We start from the raw sequence: 14,335 nt of genomic DNA, 5'->3' as shown, positions 1-14,335 counted from the left end.
GCTGCGTGGCGGGGCGCCGGGCGGCCTCGTGCGCAGGCTGCTCTCCTGCTGCCCTATCCCATAGGCTCTCCCGTCCCGTAGGGAAAGGGGAGGCGCCGCSTGGGCCCATGGCGGGTCTGGGATCTGCCTAACTCCCTGGCAGCCCCCTTAGCGTGCTAACGGCTGGGTGCTGCAGGCCCGTGGGGAAGCCCCAGCCGCCTGCCYCTGTGTAGCAGCAGGGTGACACCCCTTTTGTGTCTAGCATTACTGCTGGAGGTGTAATGGATGTTAACACCGCCCTGCAAGAAGTGCTGAAGACCGCACTCATCCATGATGGCCTCGCTCGTGGGATTCGGGAAGCAGCCAAAGCCCTGGACAAGTAAGTGGTGTTTTCTYTCAGTGGGCAGAGAGCAGCAAAGCTGGGAAAAGTAGGTTATTGCATGCACGGTGCTTACCATGACTAGATACTTAGTGGAGGAGTTYTGGTTTGGAACATTACACTTTGTTCTAAGAGATGAGATCAGTGTTTTGCTATTAGTATTTTGAGGCCTTTAATTATGATCATAAAATGTAGATGATGAATTAGATGATGCATAAATAAGAGTCTCCAACATATTAAACTTTTCTTATGATCCTGCAACGATATGTGGGTTGGGTGTTGTGAAGAAGATGGTAGTGTACGCCTAGGGAAATTTGTCAGGTTGTCAGGAATCTTGTAGTGATGCTGCTTAATGAAATGATAAAAGCTTGTAAAATATTTGAAGGACTTGACTGGAAGAGTTAATACATATGTCTAAAATACTTGAATCTAAAGCTTTTTTTTTCCTAATGAAAATCTCGAAGTCAGTATGATCTGCTTTTATTTTTGCTAGCTTCACTTTTTTGGGTTGAAATTGTAAGGAATTTTAAGAATTGTTTGGAGATACCATGTGAAAGCAGTGTTTAAACTTGCTCTACTTGTGCCAGCAATACCATGCAAATACAGTCTCTGGTAATGTGAGGTGGTGTAGGCAAATGCTTTTAAGAACAGACCCCACTTTTAAATGCAAAGCTACAGTGTTTGAATGATGACTTTCTATTTTGTCGGATACCCCTTCACTCCTCCTATGAGTGATAATAGTGGTCTGACAAACCTGTACATTAAATGTTCCTAGATAAATTGCCAAAGAAAAGAGGAGGGAAGGGAAATGGAATCCAACTGATCAGAAAATAGTTTCTAAGAAATTTTTTGAGAAAGACCCAACATTGCGTAGTGTGCTATTGGAGTTGCTTTATGTGCAGGTTTTCTGTAAGTTTGTGTGTGACCATTTTTGTTTGGAAGCTGTTTATGAAATGATCTGGTGAAATTGGTGATGAAAGAACCATTTAGGAGAACTGAATTTGTTTACAGTGGTCAAATTGTATCAAGTTAAACATAGAAGACCTATACAGCTCTCTYTGTTGTCAGGTACCCCTTTGATATTCTTAACATTGTACTGCAGTGTACAGAGAGCCTAATTAGAATTGGGGCCCTGTCATAACAGCTTCTTTGGACGTAAGTAGAAGAGATTGTTCTGAAGAACTTAAAAACAGTTTGACATAATTCTAGCTTTTAATAATTCAGTTCTAACCTTGAATTAATGTGATCTTTGAGCAACTTTTAAATAGGTTGCTTTGTAATAGCAGTTAAAAAAAAAAAAACAGTTGTTTGTAGGACCTGGTGTTTATGTGGTCAGTACACCGTTTTTTCAGAAGACTGAGGAGTTACTCAGTGGGATTTTAAGACACTTTCAGAATGAATAGATTCTGATAATAAAGCTTAACAGCATCTCTAATTAATGTAGGATGTATATAAAATGCTTAAGTAGATTATATCAAAAGTAWATTTAGTATTTCAAAAGTCCATAAAGTGTATCAAAAGCAAAAATTAAAGCTGTTATATACAAACATGCACTGATTCTTATGTTTTTGGTTTTGATTACTAAAGAGAAACTTAGCCTTTGAAGTTGYATTTGACAGTTTTTGCCTCTCTTTTTTAGACGCCAAGCCCATCTCTGTGTTCTGGCCTCAAATTGTGATGAGCCTATGTACGTAAAGTTAGTTGAAGCACTTTGTGCAGAACACCAGATTAACCTAATAAAGGTGAGTATCAGAATTTCACATGAAGTTTAGAAAAATTGTTCACAATCTGTTACTTGCCTCACTTCAGAGAGCTGACTCCCTGAAGCACTGGGCTGCAATTGCCCRTATGGCAATTGCAATATATGGCCCATATGTTCTGTGCAGTCATGTCATCAGTACAAGAAACTTACATTGCAATCTATCCTTAAATAAAATGCATAATTAAATCCATAATGCATAATTAATATCCATAGGAGCTGTRCAATGATGATATTTTGGCTCCCTCTACTGACACTAGTGAGGAAAGCAGCCATACGTTACCCAATGTTTCTGAGAGTACAGCAGCTTATTTTGCTCAACCAGGTTATGTTATGGATGTCCAGTCCTAATGCAGTTCTGTGCCTCTCACAGGTTGATGACAACAAAAAACTGGGCGAATGGGTGGGTCTCTGCAAGATCGACAGAGAAGGAAAACCTCGCAAGGTGGTGGGCTGCAGCTGTGTGGTTGTCAAAGTAAGATAGTGCTCATTCTAGCTTGTCCTGACTTCTGAAAGCAAGTGGTGAAAACGTAGTGAGAGATGTTTTTAATGCAAACTATGGCCTAGAGTTCTTGGGGCTTAAAATGGTTGTTCTCCCTTGTTGGTAATGAAAGCAAAAAATACTRCTTATTTTCTGTTCAGTACTTTTGTGAAAAATGTTTATTTGAAATTGTATCAATTTTGTAGATGAATATTACAGTCCTTAAAGTAGATAGGCTAACTTGCTAGTCAGTAGTAAATAAGATTGTGGTTTTATTACTGGAAGAGAGGAGGTTCTCCTTGACAAATATAAGTGCCAGTTATTTACATCTGCTTAACCTGACAATGTTTTGCAGAGCGTGTTTTAAGATAATACTGGCAAAGTAAAGCCACAGTACGAGCCTTGCAGACTTTGTTGTCTTTGAGGTCCCAACAGATGGCTACATCTTCCAAATAAACATTAATGATCTCTGAATGTATTTTAATATTTTTGGTAATCCTTTCATAAAAGAATATATTACATTTGAGTGAGTAGCCCTTTTTTAGGGAATTAAGTAGTAGTAGCTGGGAAATGTGATTCTGTTTGTTACCAGGGATATACCCCTGGGAGAGGGCTGTATTTAGGAATGCCTTCAGAAAAATCCTGTCAGAAAATGTCAGTTGTCTTTTCAAACACAGATTATAAATGTTTGAATGGATCTGTATGATACTTTTTTTATATTACAGGACTATGGCAAGGAATCTCAGGCCAAAGATGTCATYGAAGAGTACTTCAAGTGCAAGAAATGAATTGAGAAATAAATATTGAGCCTGATGTTGTGTGTGTGTGTGTTTGATAGGTGGGTAACTGTGCAACAAAACCTTGAATTGCAAGAGTAGTAAGTTGAAAGGAGTTTTTTTTAGGTCTGGAGTTCTTCTGTGCTGTCCGCTTCCTGAGAARGTAATGGTGTGTCTCTGCAATTCCTAAAATTTTGCTGTTTCCCTCTTCCTATCCAAAGACTAACAGTGGAAGTCTGCACAGCTTTGGAAACGTGGAAGTGCTGGAGTGCCTTTGCTTGCCCCTGGCAGGGCAGTGTTCAGGTTACACTGYTTCAGTGATTTCCAGGTAACATGTTGGGGAAATCTGAAGTACTGCTGCATCTGTGATGAGAATTTGGCTCCCTCTACYGAAACAAGTGAGGAAAACTGCCTGAATCGTTACCCAAATCTTCTGAGATGCTGCAGTAATTCCTTAAATGCTGAGRATTTATGACTGTGGATTTTCTTCACTCATGTTTGCATATTTTTCACCTTTTCTGCAAAGTGGAGCAGCTGGAGCGGTAAGGAGTTCTTCAATCCTGATAAATGGGACACAGGTTATGAAGAACAGGGGCTGGGACCCTGCAAGCTGAGGAGTTAGGAATACGCATCAGGCCCTAGAGCTCCGATTTTATTCATGTTTATGTAACCCCTCTACTGAGACCCCTGATCACACATGTATTGGTATGGGGGGGTGGGCTCTTGCCCAGGGATTGGGGGCAGTTCCCTACAGCTCTCAGATATTTGACCCTGTGACTCCCATCTAGAAAGTGCTCACCAGGACTGACGTACATTTGCTGCTGACATGTATTTGGTTGTGGAATCAACATTTATTATTTTGGGACTTCAGCTAATACAGTTTTGCTAGATTTTTCAGTAGAGATTTTAGGCAATTATGCTTTAAATCCCGTTGATCGGGTATTATGGATAAAAGGGCCCGTATTATAGATGGATGGAAGTTCTCACAAATTGCAAATTTTACCAGTTTCTCTTCAGAGATTTTTTTTCAGTAGAGATGACAAAGGTTTCATAGATAGTATTGCAGTTGCAGAAATTTTGCCAAGTTTACAAGAGTTTCCTAAATGCTGAAAATGAAAATAAATATTAAATGGAGTTTAAAGCCTCTGGAAAAACTTTCTCAGTTCATTGTGGTTAATAAGCTTAAATATTTTGCTCCTGTACATAAAAATGTATCAAAATACACCTACCCTCTCCAGCAGCATCTTCTAAGAGTTTTGGTTCCCATTTGAAAACGCTTAAGCATGTGTGCTTTATTTTTTAATAAGGCTGTTTGCAAAGGCATTGTAGAAAAAAAAAATCTGTGTGATTAGGGAACAGTCTGCTAACATTTATGGCTCTTTGACTCCCTGTTCTAGCACAGCTAAATTCACACAAGAAAATGGGTTCTGAAACTGGAGCCTGGTAGGTACATGGGCTTAACCTCAATACACCTGAGATTTAAATTTGGTTCTTCCTGTCCTTTGTGGCTGCTGATGCAACCTTGATAGTCCYAGGATTAGTTGTCAACTCTGCTGCTAATGGGCCGAAAGAACAGGCTGTCTTCGTGCCTTGCCAGGGGGTGGGCACTGGATTTGGGGTGTAAACTGTAGCATAAGCTGCCTGTGCTGAAGTCGGAGCCATTGGTAAGTGGCTCCCCCACCTTCATTGGGAATATTCTTGTGCCTGGAATCTGTTGCATCCAGCTGGTGTGATGGGAGCCAGAAGAGCTGCTGGATGGGAAAGCATCTTGGAGAAATATTACTGATGGGRAGATGTTAAGAGTCACTTYGTGTTTGTTTTTTGTTGTTTGTTTTTATACRCTTRGTTAATTTGAGTGACTCTTCACAGGTGCATAAGAGGTCCTGGTCAGGAGAGCTTCCAGTTGCTGTGCTGCAAGTATAAGTTGGAGGCTCCTGTAGTACTCATTGGAAAACTGATTTTAAAATGAAGCAACTGATCATAACCTGTTCTAAATTTGGGTGCCCAGTCTGATTGCAGGGAAATGACTTGATAACTTTACGTGGCAAAAGGTAAATGGGGGAAAAAGAGCTTTGCTGCTTCGGTCGACCATTTTTTTCTCTTTTAAAGCAGTTGTGAAAATAGTGATATTTACATACACAATCTGAACTTCTAATTTTCAACTACAAGAATTCATAGTAGCCATCACTATTTTATTTTGCATAAGTTCCTCCACAAGAACATAGTGCTTCATGCTTTGCAGTTAGGCTTCACTGTTAGTGGCGAGAGCAGGACTCACCTGAGCCCTCAGTCCCCTGAACTCATGTTCCATCCTCTGCGGGAAGTGGAGAGCTGTTTCTGGATAAAGATTAGAGGAAAAAGGAACCCATGGAGATGGTAGTTTTCAGAACTAAGACCATCTTTGGGTATGTGGAAACTGAATTAGCTTGTGAAGTAGCTTGTGATTTGGCTGAAACATAGGACTTCAACAAAAATGACAAAAGGGAGAGGGACAGCAGAACATCTTATACRCTTGACTGCAAAGAGAGACAAAGAAATGGGGTGCACATTCATGACTTAACAGGTCGACAGATAAAGTGAATCTTGCCTCCATGATTAAGAAATTAAATTTGTTCAAAGCAGTAAGGTTTGAATAGAAGTTGTATTGTTTTAGCAAGGTCAAACACTACATCTGAGACTTCCTGTTAGAATGAGTCTACCCTTCTAGCTGAGACTTAATTTAGTTAAAGCTGGACACAAAATGAAAAAATTCAGCTGGTACAATTTACACCTCATCTAGTCTGATGGTCTTGTTAGTGTGAAGTGCTTCAATACCAACCCACCCTCCTTAATAAATTAGCTGGGACTGTTTCATAATTTGATAGTAGAAGAAAAAAGGTGAGAAAATTTGTAGAAAAGAAGCTCACATGTTCACAGGGATGTTAACTGAGATAATCATCCTAGGAAAGTAAAAGGAGAACAAAYTTCCCCAAACTCAGCATAAAATAGAACTTAGCCTTTTTTTCCCCCCTTTATAATTAAATTCTACTAAACTGATTAAGTTTTACATACTTTCATCTCTCTGACCTCCAYTTGGAAGTCTGCTCTATCTTTTCATCTATTCAGTGCTTCAAGCCGTGTCCTTTCACCTTTCCTTGATGTGTCTTGATAAAGAAAATATTGAAAGTGATAGGGTGCATTCCGCAAACAACTCTGGGATTGTGGCAGTACGTATCCTGTCTGTGAGAGTTTCAGTAACGAAGTAAAGTTGTAAAAGTGTATGGGCAACATGTGAAAGTGTCCRTCAAGAGACAAGATACATAGCAGTGTGAGAAGAGATTTTTCTGATTCTTGGTATATTTGTAAGTCCTGCAGAGGAAGACTTTTGGGAAGTCAGATACATTGTATAAGAGAAAGTTGATGCTCCGCRAGCTGTTCACCTTGGTATTCCTAAACCTGGAAAAGCTTACAGTATGATTAGTTTCATTTGATTATGTTAGAATAATACAGTAGGACCAAATTCAGATTGACATAAAAATGTAGATCAGATGTGCATATTCTGTGGATAGGTATACTGCTTTTTGTTTGTTTTGATTCTGTCTTTTTTTTTTTTGAGCAGTGGAATTCCTTTTATATATAGTTTCATAGCCACATAGAGGAACCACACACTGAATTTATAGTTGTCTAATGGTAAGAATTATTAACACTGCAAGTTGATAAATTCAACCAAGTCATTTGACTCACTCATCATTGGAAATATATCCTGAAGGAGTGGTCTRTGTTTTCCAAACAATAGCAATTTGGGAAGTAAGGTCAGCACAGTCTAGCCATTGAACTTTACAGAATATTTTGATTCAATTAATATGATTTAAACTGTTTTCACTCTTCAGAGAATAGTTTACATCTTCATTAGCAGGATAGTGTCTGTATTGTGTGTATCCAGTGGAATATTCATCTCAAGTACAGTCTAGGCAAAGTGCATCAACACACCTCTGACACAGTTAAATTACTGGGAATTTTGCCATGGGCTTGAATGGGCTAGTACATGAGCTGATGGGACGACCCTGATTTAGAAAAATTCTCACTGTTGAGAATTAAGTATACTTGCTGTCTCCCAAGATAGTAATTGTGAAATCCTGCTTGAATAATAGAACTGGTATATGTGAGGGAGGTTGCTTACAAATGCTCAGAGATGCAATGAGATATTCTTACTCATTGGACCTGGTGAGTTACTCAGCTACAGTAACACATTCACAGAAAGACTGTCAGTATTTAAAGGAATTAGATCCATTTTTTTAATGAATGTTTGGAAAGGTAAACATTTTTTTAATGAATGTTTGGAAAGGTAAACTATGGATAGACAAAAAGTAAGTACCCTTTTTTTTTAGTGCATAATCTTGAATTATGTTTTACATTTCTTGGGTTAGGTATTGAAGGAGTCTTGTTCATTTTTGAAGCAGTTTGATGAAGCTTTTGAGGTCTATGATTATTTGAAATGCCATGTGTTAGGTGGAAGCTGTCTAACTGCTTTCTATCAGAAAGATGCTTTCAGTTCACCTCTTAAAATGAATGTTAAAATATATAAGTTCCTTTTTGTTGGCATTTGAAGTGGTGAGCAATTAACTCCTTAAAAAATTTTAAATAATAATYAACATTCAGAGATTCTCAGCATTCTTTTTTCCAAGATTTTCATACATATATTTCGCAGTGAAGTCTTCAGTGGAACTACTTTAATAATAGCTGGATTATGTGTTTCCTGTTSATCATCATCACCATCACATATATGACTTAGGAAAAGGTATTCAAATAAAGAGAGCCATATACCACAATAGTAAATTTGTTAGTGTTTCTTTTGTAATTGTTGAATGATACACTAATGCAATTTCAGGGCTATARTTTTTAAAATAAACTACCTGATCATTTTACACTGGTATGAATATTAATACTAGGGAATGACAATTCTATTTTCATGTCAAGATTGCTTCAGTGGATTGAAACCAATGCTTCTTAAATAGCTTTTCCAGAAAGAGTTGGCTTGACATCTTGATTTTATGACCAAAACGATTAGGTTTCAAATTAGGGTTTTGTAATGTGACTCTAAAATCCATGCAGCATCAGCAAGGGAGAATTGAATAGGACTTCAAACATTTTATACTGCCTGTAGTGTTAGCTCTTTTTTTTTTCTTTTTTTCCTCTTTTTCACTCTCTGTGAGTGAAATTCCATACAAGCTTTGTTTTACCCAAACCTACCTTCCAAAAAATAGTGTTTGAATCCAAATTGGCTAAGCAGCATGAGTTGTCACTRTTTCCTCTTGCATGCTGCAAGACAGTTAGCTTATCTGCCCTMTCAGACTTCTAGATTAAGTAGATCCAGTTTCTTTACATTTTTTTTCTCATAGAATTTTTAAGATTTTCTGTAAAACAATGAAAATGGCAAGGCTCTCTTATTCCATGCTTATTTTAGTTAAGTAGTGAGTGCGAGTGCTCCTAATGTATGGTGGGAGCCTGAGTGCTCACTTAAAAAGTCATTTGTTGCAGGGACAGCTCATGCATATATGTATTTCCCAGTGCAATAYTGCTGATAGCTATTGCAGTAGCACAAATGCCAGGGGATCAGAGCCTGTCAGCACAGATGCTGCAGAAGCACTTCTRCTGTTCCTTCAGAGAACATTGGTTTTATGCATAGTTACTGAGATAAAAGTATATATTTCTGCCTTATTTAATGCAAAAACTATGTTATAGCTGGTTACCRCTAACCTGACATAACAACTAACCTGACGTAACAGAAAGATACTTAGTAATACAACACATTATTTTAACACTCTTAAAAATAAGCACAATCATCTAGTTGATGCTTTTGATTCAGTTTTCTGCACTGTTCCAGTGTGAATCAGTGCCCTTATGTCCATTTTACTCCATTTAAGGAGTAAGGATGCTGCAAATGCTGTTCCCCAAAACRTGCCTCCTTTTCTGACGACTTCATGCAGATCTCATCCGCTGCTGTAAAGCAGCTCTGAGTATACATCCATTTGTCAAACTTGCCTTCGCCTTTAAAGAGGTAATAGGGATTTGAAATAACCCTAAATAAGTAAYAGAAATTCTCAATAGGATTTTTACTTTCGTGTTGGGCCGTTGAAATGTATATTGAGTGGTGGATGAGCACAGAACTGTGRTTTAATTTACATAGTCTGAAGGAAAGCAGAATAAATGGCAAATGTCTTTTCTTAATGGTTTCTAGCTTTAGACAGTTACACAAATACACAGTTACATTCTTTTCCCCGTTGTAGCAAGCACATGTTTATTTTGAAAATCCTTTTAACAAATGGAGAAGTTGAATGTATTGTGATCTTACACCGGTTTATGTAATTTTCTCATGTATTGGGATTACTTTTGAATGAGGGTGCGGCTGTAAAAAATCTAAATCTRTATCAACTCATTCACGTAGCTGGCCTATTGTAAACGATCTACTAAAAAAACACAGTTATCTGTTAACTTTCAGACATTGGTTGTTGTTTCTTCCTTACAGTTCCAAAAGTATCTGGCTCATAACATTATATACGCTAATAAAACCTAATTTGAAAATCCCTCTGTTTTAACAGGTGCTTTTTTTTCCCTCTTCCAGTTCAAAAGCCAATTGGAGAGCCTTTTTATAGTATTTAAAATATATAAAAGTGTTTTCACCAAGATCTATGCAAGCAATAGAGCATTACATAACATGGGCATATTTTCTGTAAGTAATTCAACCACACTTTTTTAGAATTTACAAACTGGTACAATCATTTTGGCTATACCTACTTGYCTTGTTAAGAGAGAAAAAAAATGCCTTTTCTGCTTTTTCATATTACCGATTAGGCGCAAAGCTACACAATAATATATATCCACATGGAAGCTGTATGTACAAATGAATGTTTATCTGGCTGTTGATTACCTCCAGCTTGGTAAATATGGGGAGTCTGTTCATTTTTGCTGTAACCTGACTGAGGTCACTGTCACTGTGATAAGAAAACAATTTCTCTACCACAACAATGTAGAGTTTGTGTGTCGGTACTTTACAAGGATAATAATGTGTAAGTGTTCAGATGTTCATTTTCTAAAAACAATGAAGTAATAGGCATTTAAGCCAGTGTCTCAACTGCAAAATTCCTTTCCTGTAAAATTTTACAATCACATAATGAAACTTAAAAGATGTGTTGTGCTGACATGCAGACAAATCTTTATTAAAGTAAATTTCCTGTTTTCCTACTCCAAAAAATCATAATTCCAGGACACTTTAATTTTCCTTTCTTTGTTTTTCAAATGGTTCTAAGACACGTTACACATCGAACAAGTTTAAATCCCCGTTCAGCCAGGCTTTGTATTTTAAGGATAGGGCAAAAAAGCTGTGCCCTCAAAGTAACCTTTAATCTTAATTGTATTGTTAGCAGCCAGTGTGCTGGATAACATAATGCAGATGCCGAGGAGAGGTTTAGGAAAGCAAATGTGGGGAGAAAAACTGAAATGTTTCCAGTTTTAGAGTCGATGTTTTTAGCGGAATAGAGGTCATGTTCTGTAGAAGCCCTCCACAAAAAAAAAAAAAAAAAAATATGAAATGCCCTCAGATATTCATATATATAAATGTGTTTGTATGTCAATACAGACTGTGGTGTATATTCCCTTTTATTCCATTTATTTGAGTGGACAATATTCAAGCAACACTTTCAGCTTTGTTTCTTTCAAGGCAGCCAAATATAATGTTTATCAGCATATAAAAAAAGTCTGTATGCATATGGAATTTAGCAAGCTACTGTACCTATTTAGTACATAAAGATTCAGCTCCCAGTTTCTGCAGAGATTCAGAAACTTGCTTCTCCAATCCAGGGGTATGTTTTCTATCCAAAATTTCAGTTGATTTTGCCTCTCCCATCTTGGATACTTAACCATCTGTTCAAAGTCAGCATGACATCCTTTAACATTTCCTTGTGAGAGCTGCATCTCTTGGTCCTTGTCTGATCAGTGTTGACAGTAGCATCATTCTCTCTCTTGATCCCATTAGATGTCATCTGTACTCCAATTTTATTGCAGGTTTTTCCATCCCAACTCTTACTTGTTTGCCATTTAAGATTTCATATCTCTTCAAAGTGGTCCTTCGAATACAACTTTTTCTACCAGTTCATAACAATCTGTTTGCCTTTGTGCACYTCTTGGCCCTCTTAACAAAACCATGGCATAAAGCCCTTCTTGAATAAAGCATGAGGTGTGTGTCTTGCATGTGTCAAGGTCTTTTACAATGCTTCACTTTTTTTCATATTACTATCAGTCCAGGAAACCATTGTGGTGATTCTGAKGCTTAAACTTTCAAAAATAAAACAAATGTTGGGCCTTACAGCTCAAAGCCATCTCAGTCCTGTTATGTCCAGCATCTTGTCTGGGTCACCTCATGCTCCAGCCAGTCTCCTCTTCCTTGATGTATGTTCCCTGCCTCCATGAAGGGACATGCAGCTTCCTGCTTAACATGTGGGATCCTGCATTCCCCAAGATATTGGTATGCACAGGCAGGTGTTTCACAACTTGTAGCCTGTTTGTAAAGCACCTGCAGAGAGGAGGCAAAAAAAMCCCAACCTGGTTATGGCTCTTATAGAAACTATTATTTCAGTATAATGTAGGCAAAACCAACATTTCCTTCTACTCCCCTTGTATTTATCTGTTCTGTATTTGCAGACAGTCCTAGTGTGTGCAATAGGGATGAGAGATTCTGACTTACTCTTAAGAAAACAGATTAGGGTGTGTTGTAAATTTACATTGGCTTTAGGAAACCAAATATTAGGCTAGAAGATTGTCTACAAATTATAATCCAGCTCGCAAGCACTGCACAAYAATATCTTATGAAAGGGACATTTTTCATACGTTATTGTGGCATACACACAGATCACTTGCYACTGAAATGTCTGTCTTCCATTTGTTTCCCAAAAAAAAAGCACCTAAGACACATAAAACAGAGGTTTACGAAAAGGCTCTTGGAGAAAGGACGATGTTATAATGCTAACTGAATATAGGACTAGTGTTCTTCCTTCTTGTGGCCTTAGTGCTACTTAATGATCATCAAGCAAAATTGATACATGTGTACAAAGATGAAGAAACCTTTTGGAAAGGGGAAGGATAGAGGATGACTGCAATATAAGAGATTTCTTGTATTATTGTGTAGATGAATGTGTAGATGTATGTACATGAAATTAGACAAATTTCACATGCATGTGTGAAGATTTGTCTTCTGTCTTCAGAGTGAATCAAACCCCCAAGGAAGTCTTTATAATAAGATCAGTTTTAGCAGTAACATGCCAGATCAGAGAAAAYGTCTCTTTAAACATAAATTACATACATAATTTAGTCACAAGTTTTCTAAGCCATTTTAGATTGCCTTGTCTGATGTGAAAACACTCATGCTTCTATTCTAGGAAAGTTTCTGTATGCCTGAAGGGTAGTGACTTAGGGTAAATATTAACCTAAACAAATCCTTTCAAAAGAAAGTTAATTGGAACATGTGTGTCTCTCCTGTTTRTAGTGGTGTGATAACACTCTTCAAAAAAATGCTGTTTGGATTCTATGAATGATTTTGCATATTTTTCAAATGAGAAGAAAAGCTTTCAGCCAAACTGGTCTGCAGTCAAGAAATAGCCAAAGACTTGCAGTGTCTCTCCTTATTATCTTATGATCAAGTCAATGACATCACTGTTGGTAGGGCTGAGATTGCTRTGTATGTCAGTGTCATTGAGAGCTTTGCCAAGCTTATTTTCCATGGGCTGAAATTATCCATACAGATGGTCTACATTAAATATTTTAATTGTCTGAAATTTTAGTCAAAGCATCATAGCTGTTCTTGGCACTTTTGTTAGGGATAGGGTGTGTGGTGGTTTTTTGTTGTTGTTTTTTAAACTCTAACAATATTTTCTGTGGGAATTTTAATTGTTTTCATTCATAGGCTTGAGTTGTAATAGAAAAAATGAGGGGAGCTGGCTAAGAAGTGTGTGTGGGAGAAAGTGCTCTTCCAGAAGATTGTAGGAAGGAACAGAAAATGATGGATAAGAAAATGGAAAAGTGGTGGAAAGAAAATGATGAATAAGTAGGTAGATTGGTCAAGGTCTCTATCCCTACGTATCAAGGTAGATTGATAGGTCAGGGAAGAAACAGGGATAGCAAGAGACAACAGGAGTCTAAGCATTTAGACATGTCCCTTTCCAGAATTTAGAACTGAATCTAGGAGGCACCGTGCCTCTTCACCATTGCTTTCTTGACAATAATTGTGAAATAAGTGGCAAAGTTTGTTTCTTGTTTTCTTCCAGCACTGGTTAATCAAGAGGAAGTAGAAGACTATGATATCATGGTTAAGAATGGTGTTGCAGCTTCTACCACTGCAATGAGCTCCTGTGCAGAGCTGAAGTCCCTTAGAAGTGCTCACGAAGGAGGATAGAGCCAGCGTGTTCATTTTCTGTGTACACCAGCTTGTCTGTGGCTTATCTGATAAAAGGAGCATATCTTGTAGAATACCTGAGCATTCACAACTGTTGCAAGTTTGTTTTAGACATATAAAGAACCTGAGATGAGTTGCTGTAAATTGTTGGGTGCCTCTAGCTTGTGTGGCCAAATTTACTGAAGTATAGAGTGAGGAAATCATTCAGCTCAGGCGTGTTGTGGAGACACAGAATCATGTGAAATACTTAACCAGGGATGTTTAAGGGAAGCCCATGAGGACTTTGTGTTTGCACATGCTTTGAAGTTTGGACAGTGCACAGTTAGCAGGCTGTATGAGGTGGATATAGCTGGGAAAAAATGAACATATATATGTATATATGAGATAACAGATATATGATATATATGAATGCTTCATATATTGTTAGGCCTGGCATGTAGGCATATATACGATGCCACCTCTCCTGATCTGGGCAAGGTGATTTGTGGGAGCTGAATATTTGTTTTAATGTAGGTACTACCAGTTTACTTCTCTCTCT

At 37.8% G+C, this 14,335-nt stretch overlaps 1 protein-coding gene and 4 non-coding genes across 5 annotated transcripts; all 5 read left to right on the top strand.

Moving 5' to 3' along the window:
- Nucleotides 1-246: 246 nt before the first annotated feature.
- RPS12 (ribosomal protein S12) lies at nt 247-9,499 on the top strand. The gene is made up of 4 exons (XM_026048173.1): nt 247-358; nt 1,998-2,100; nt 2,491-2,592; nt 3,324-9,499. The coding sequence occupies exons 1-4, from the start codon at nt 261-263 to the stop codon at nt 3,384-3,386; spliced, it is 366 nt and encodes a 121-aa protein (XP_025903958.1). The 5' UTR covers nt 247-260; the 3' UTR covers nt 3,387-9,499.
- LOC112954957 lies at nt 1,038-1,112 on the top strand. Its single transcript, XR_003250806.1, has one exon. It is a non-coding gene; the product is annotated as a small nucleolar RNA SNORD101 (small nucleolar RNA).
- Nucleotides 2,336-2,422, top strand: LOC112954959. The gene has a single exon (XR_003250808.1). It is a non-coding gene; the product is annotated as a small nucleolar RNA SNORD100 (small nucleolar RNA).
- Nucleotides 2,911-3,045, top strand: LOC112954958. The gene has a single exon (XR_003250807.1). It is a non-coding gene; the product is annotated as a small nucleolar RNA SNORA33 (small nucleolar RNA).
- LOC112954960 lies at nt 3,733-3,817 on the top strand. The gene has a single exon (XR_003250809.1). It is a non-coding gene; the product is annotated as a small nucleolar RNA SNORD100 (small nucleolar RNA).
- Nucleotides 9,500-14,335: the final 4,836 nt, after the last annotated feature.

The sequence above is a fragment of the Nothoprocta perdicaria genome, unplaced genomic scaffold (genome assembly GCF_003342845.1).
Source record: "Nothoprocta perdicaria isolate Ctin4 unplaced genomic scaffold, notPer1 scaffold_52, whole genome shotgun sequence".
NCBI lineage: Eukaryota > Metazoa > Chordata > Aves > Tinamiformes > Tinamidae > Nothoprocta > Nothoprocta perdicaria.
This window is presented reverse-complemented; position numbering and strand designations above follow the sequence as displayed.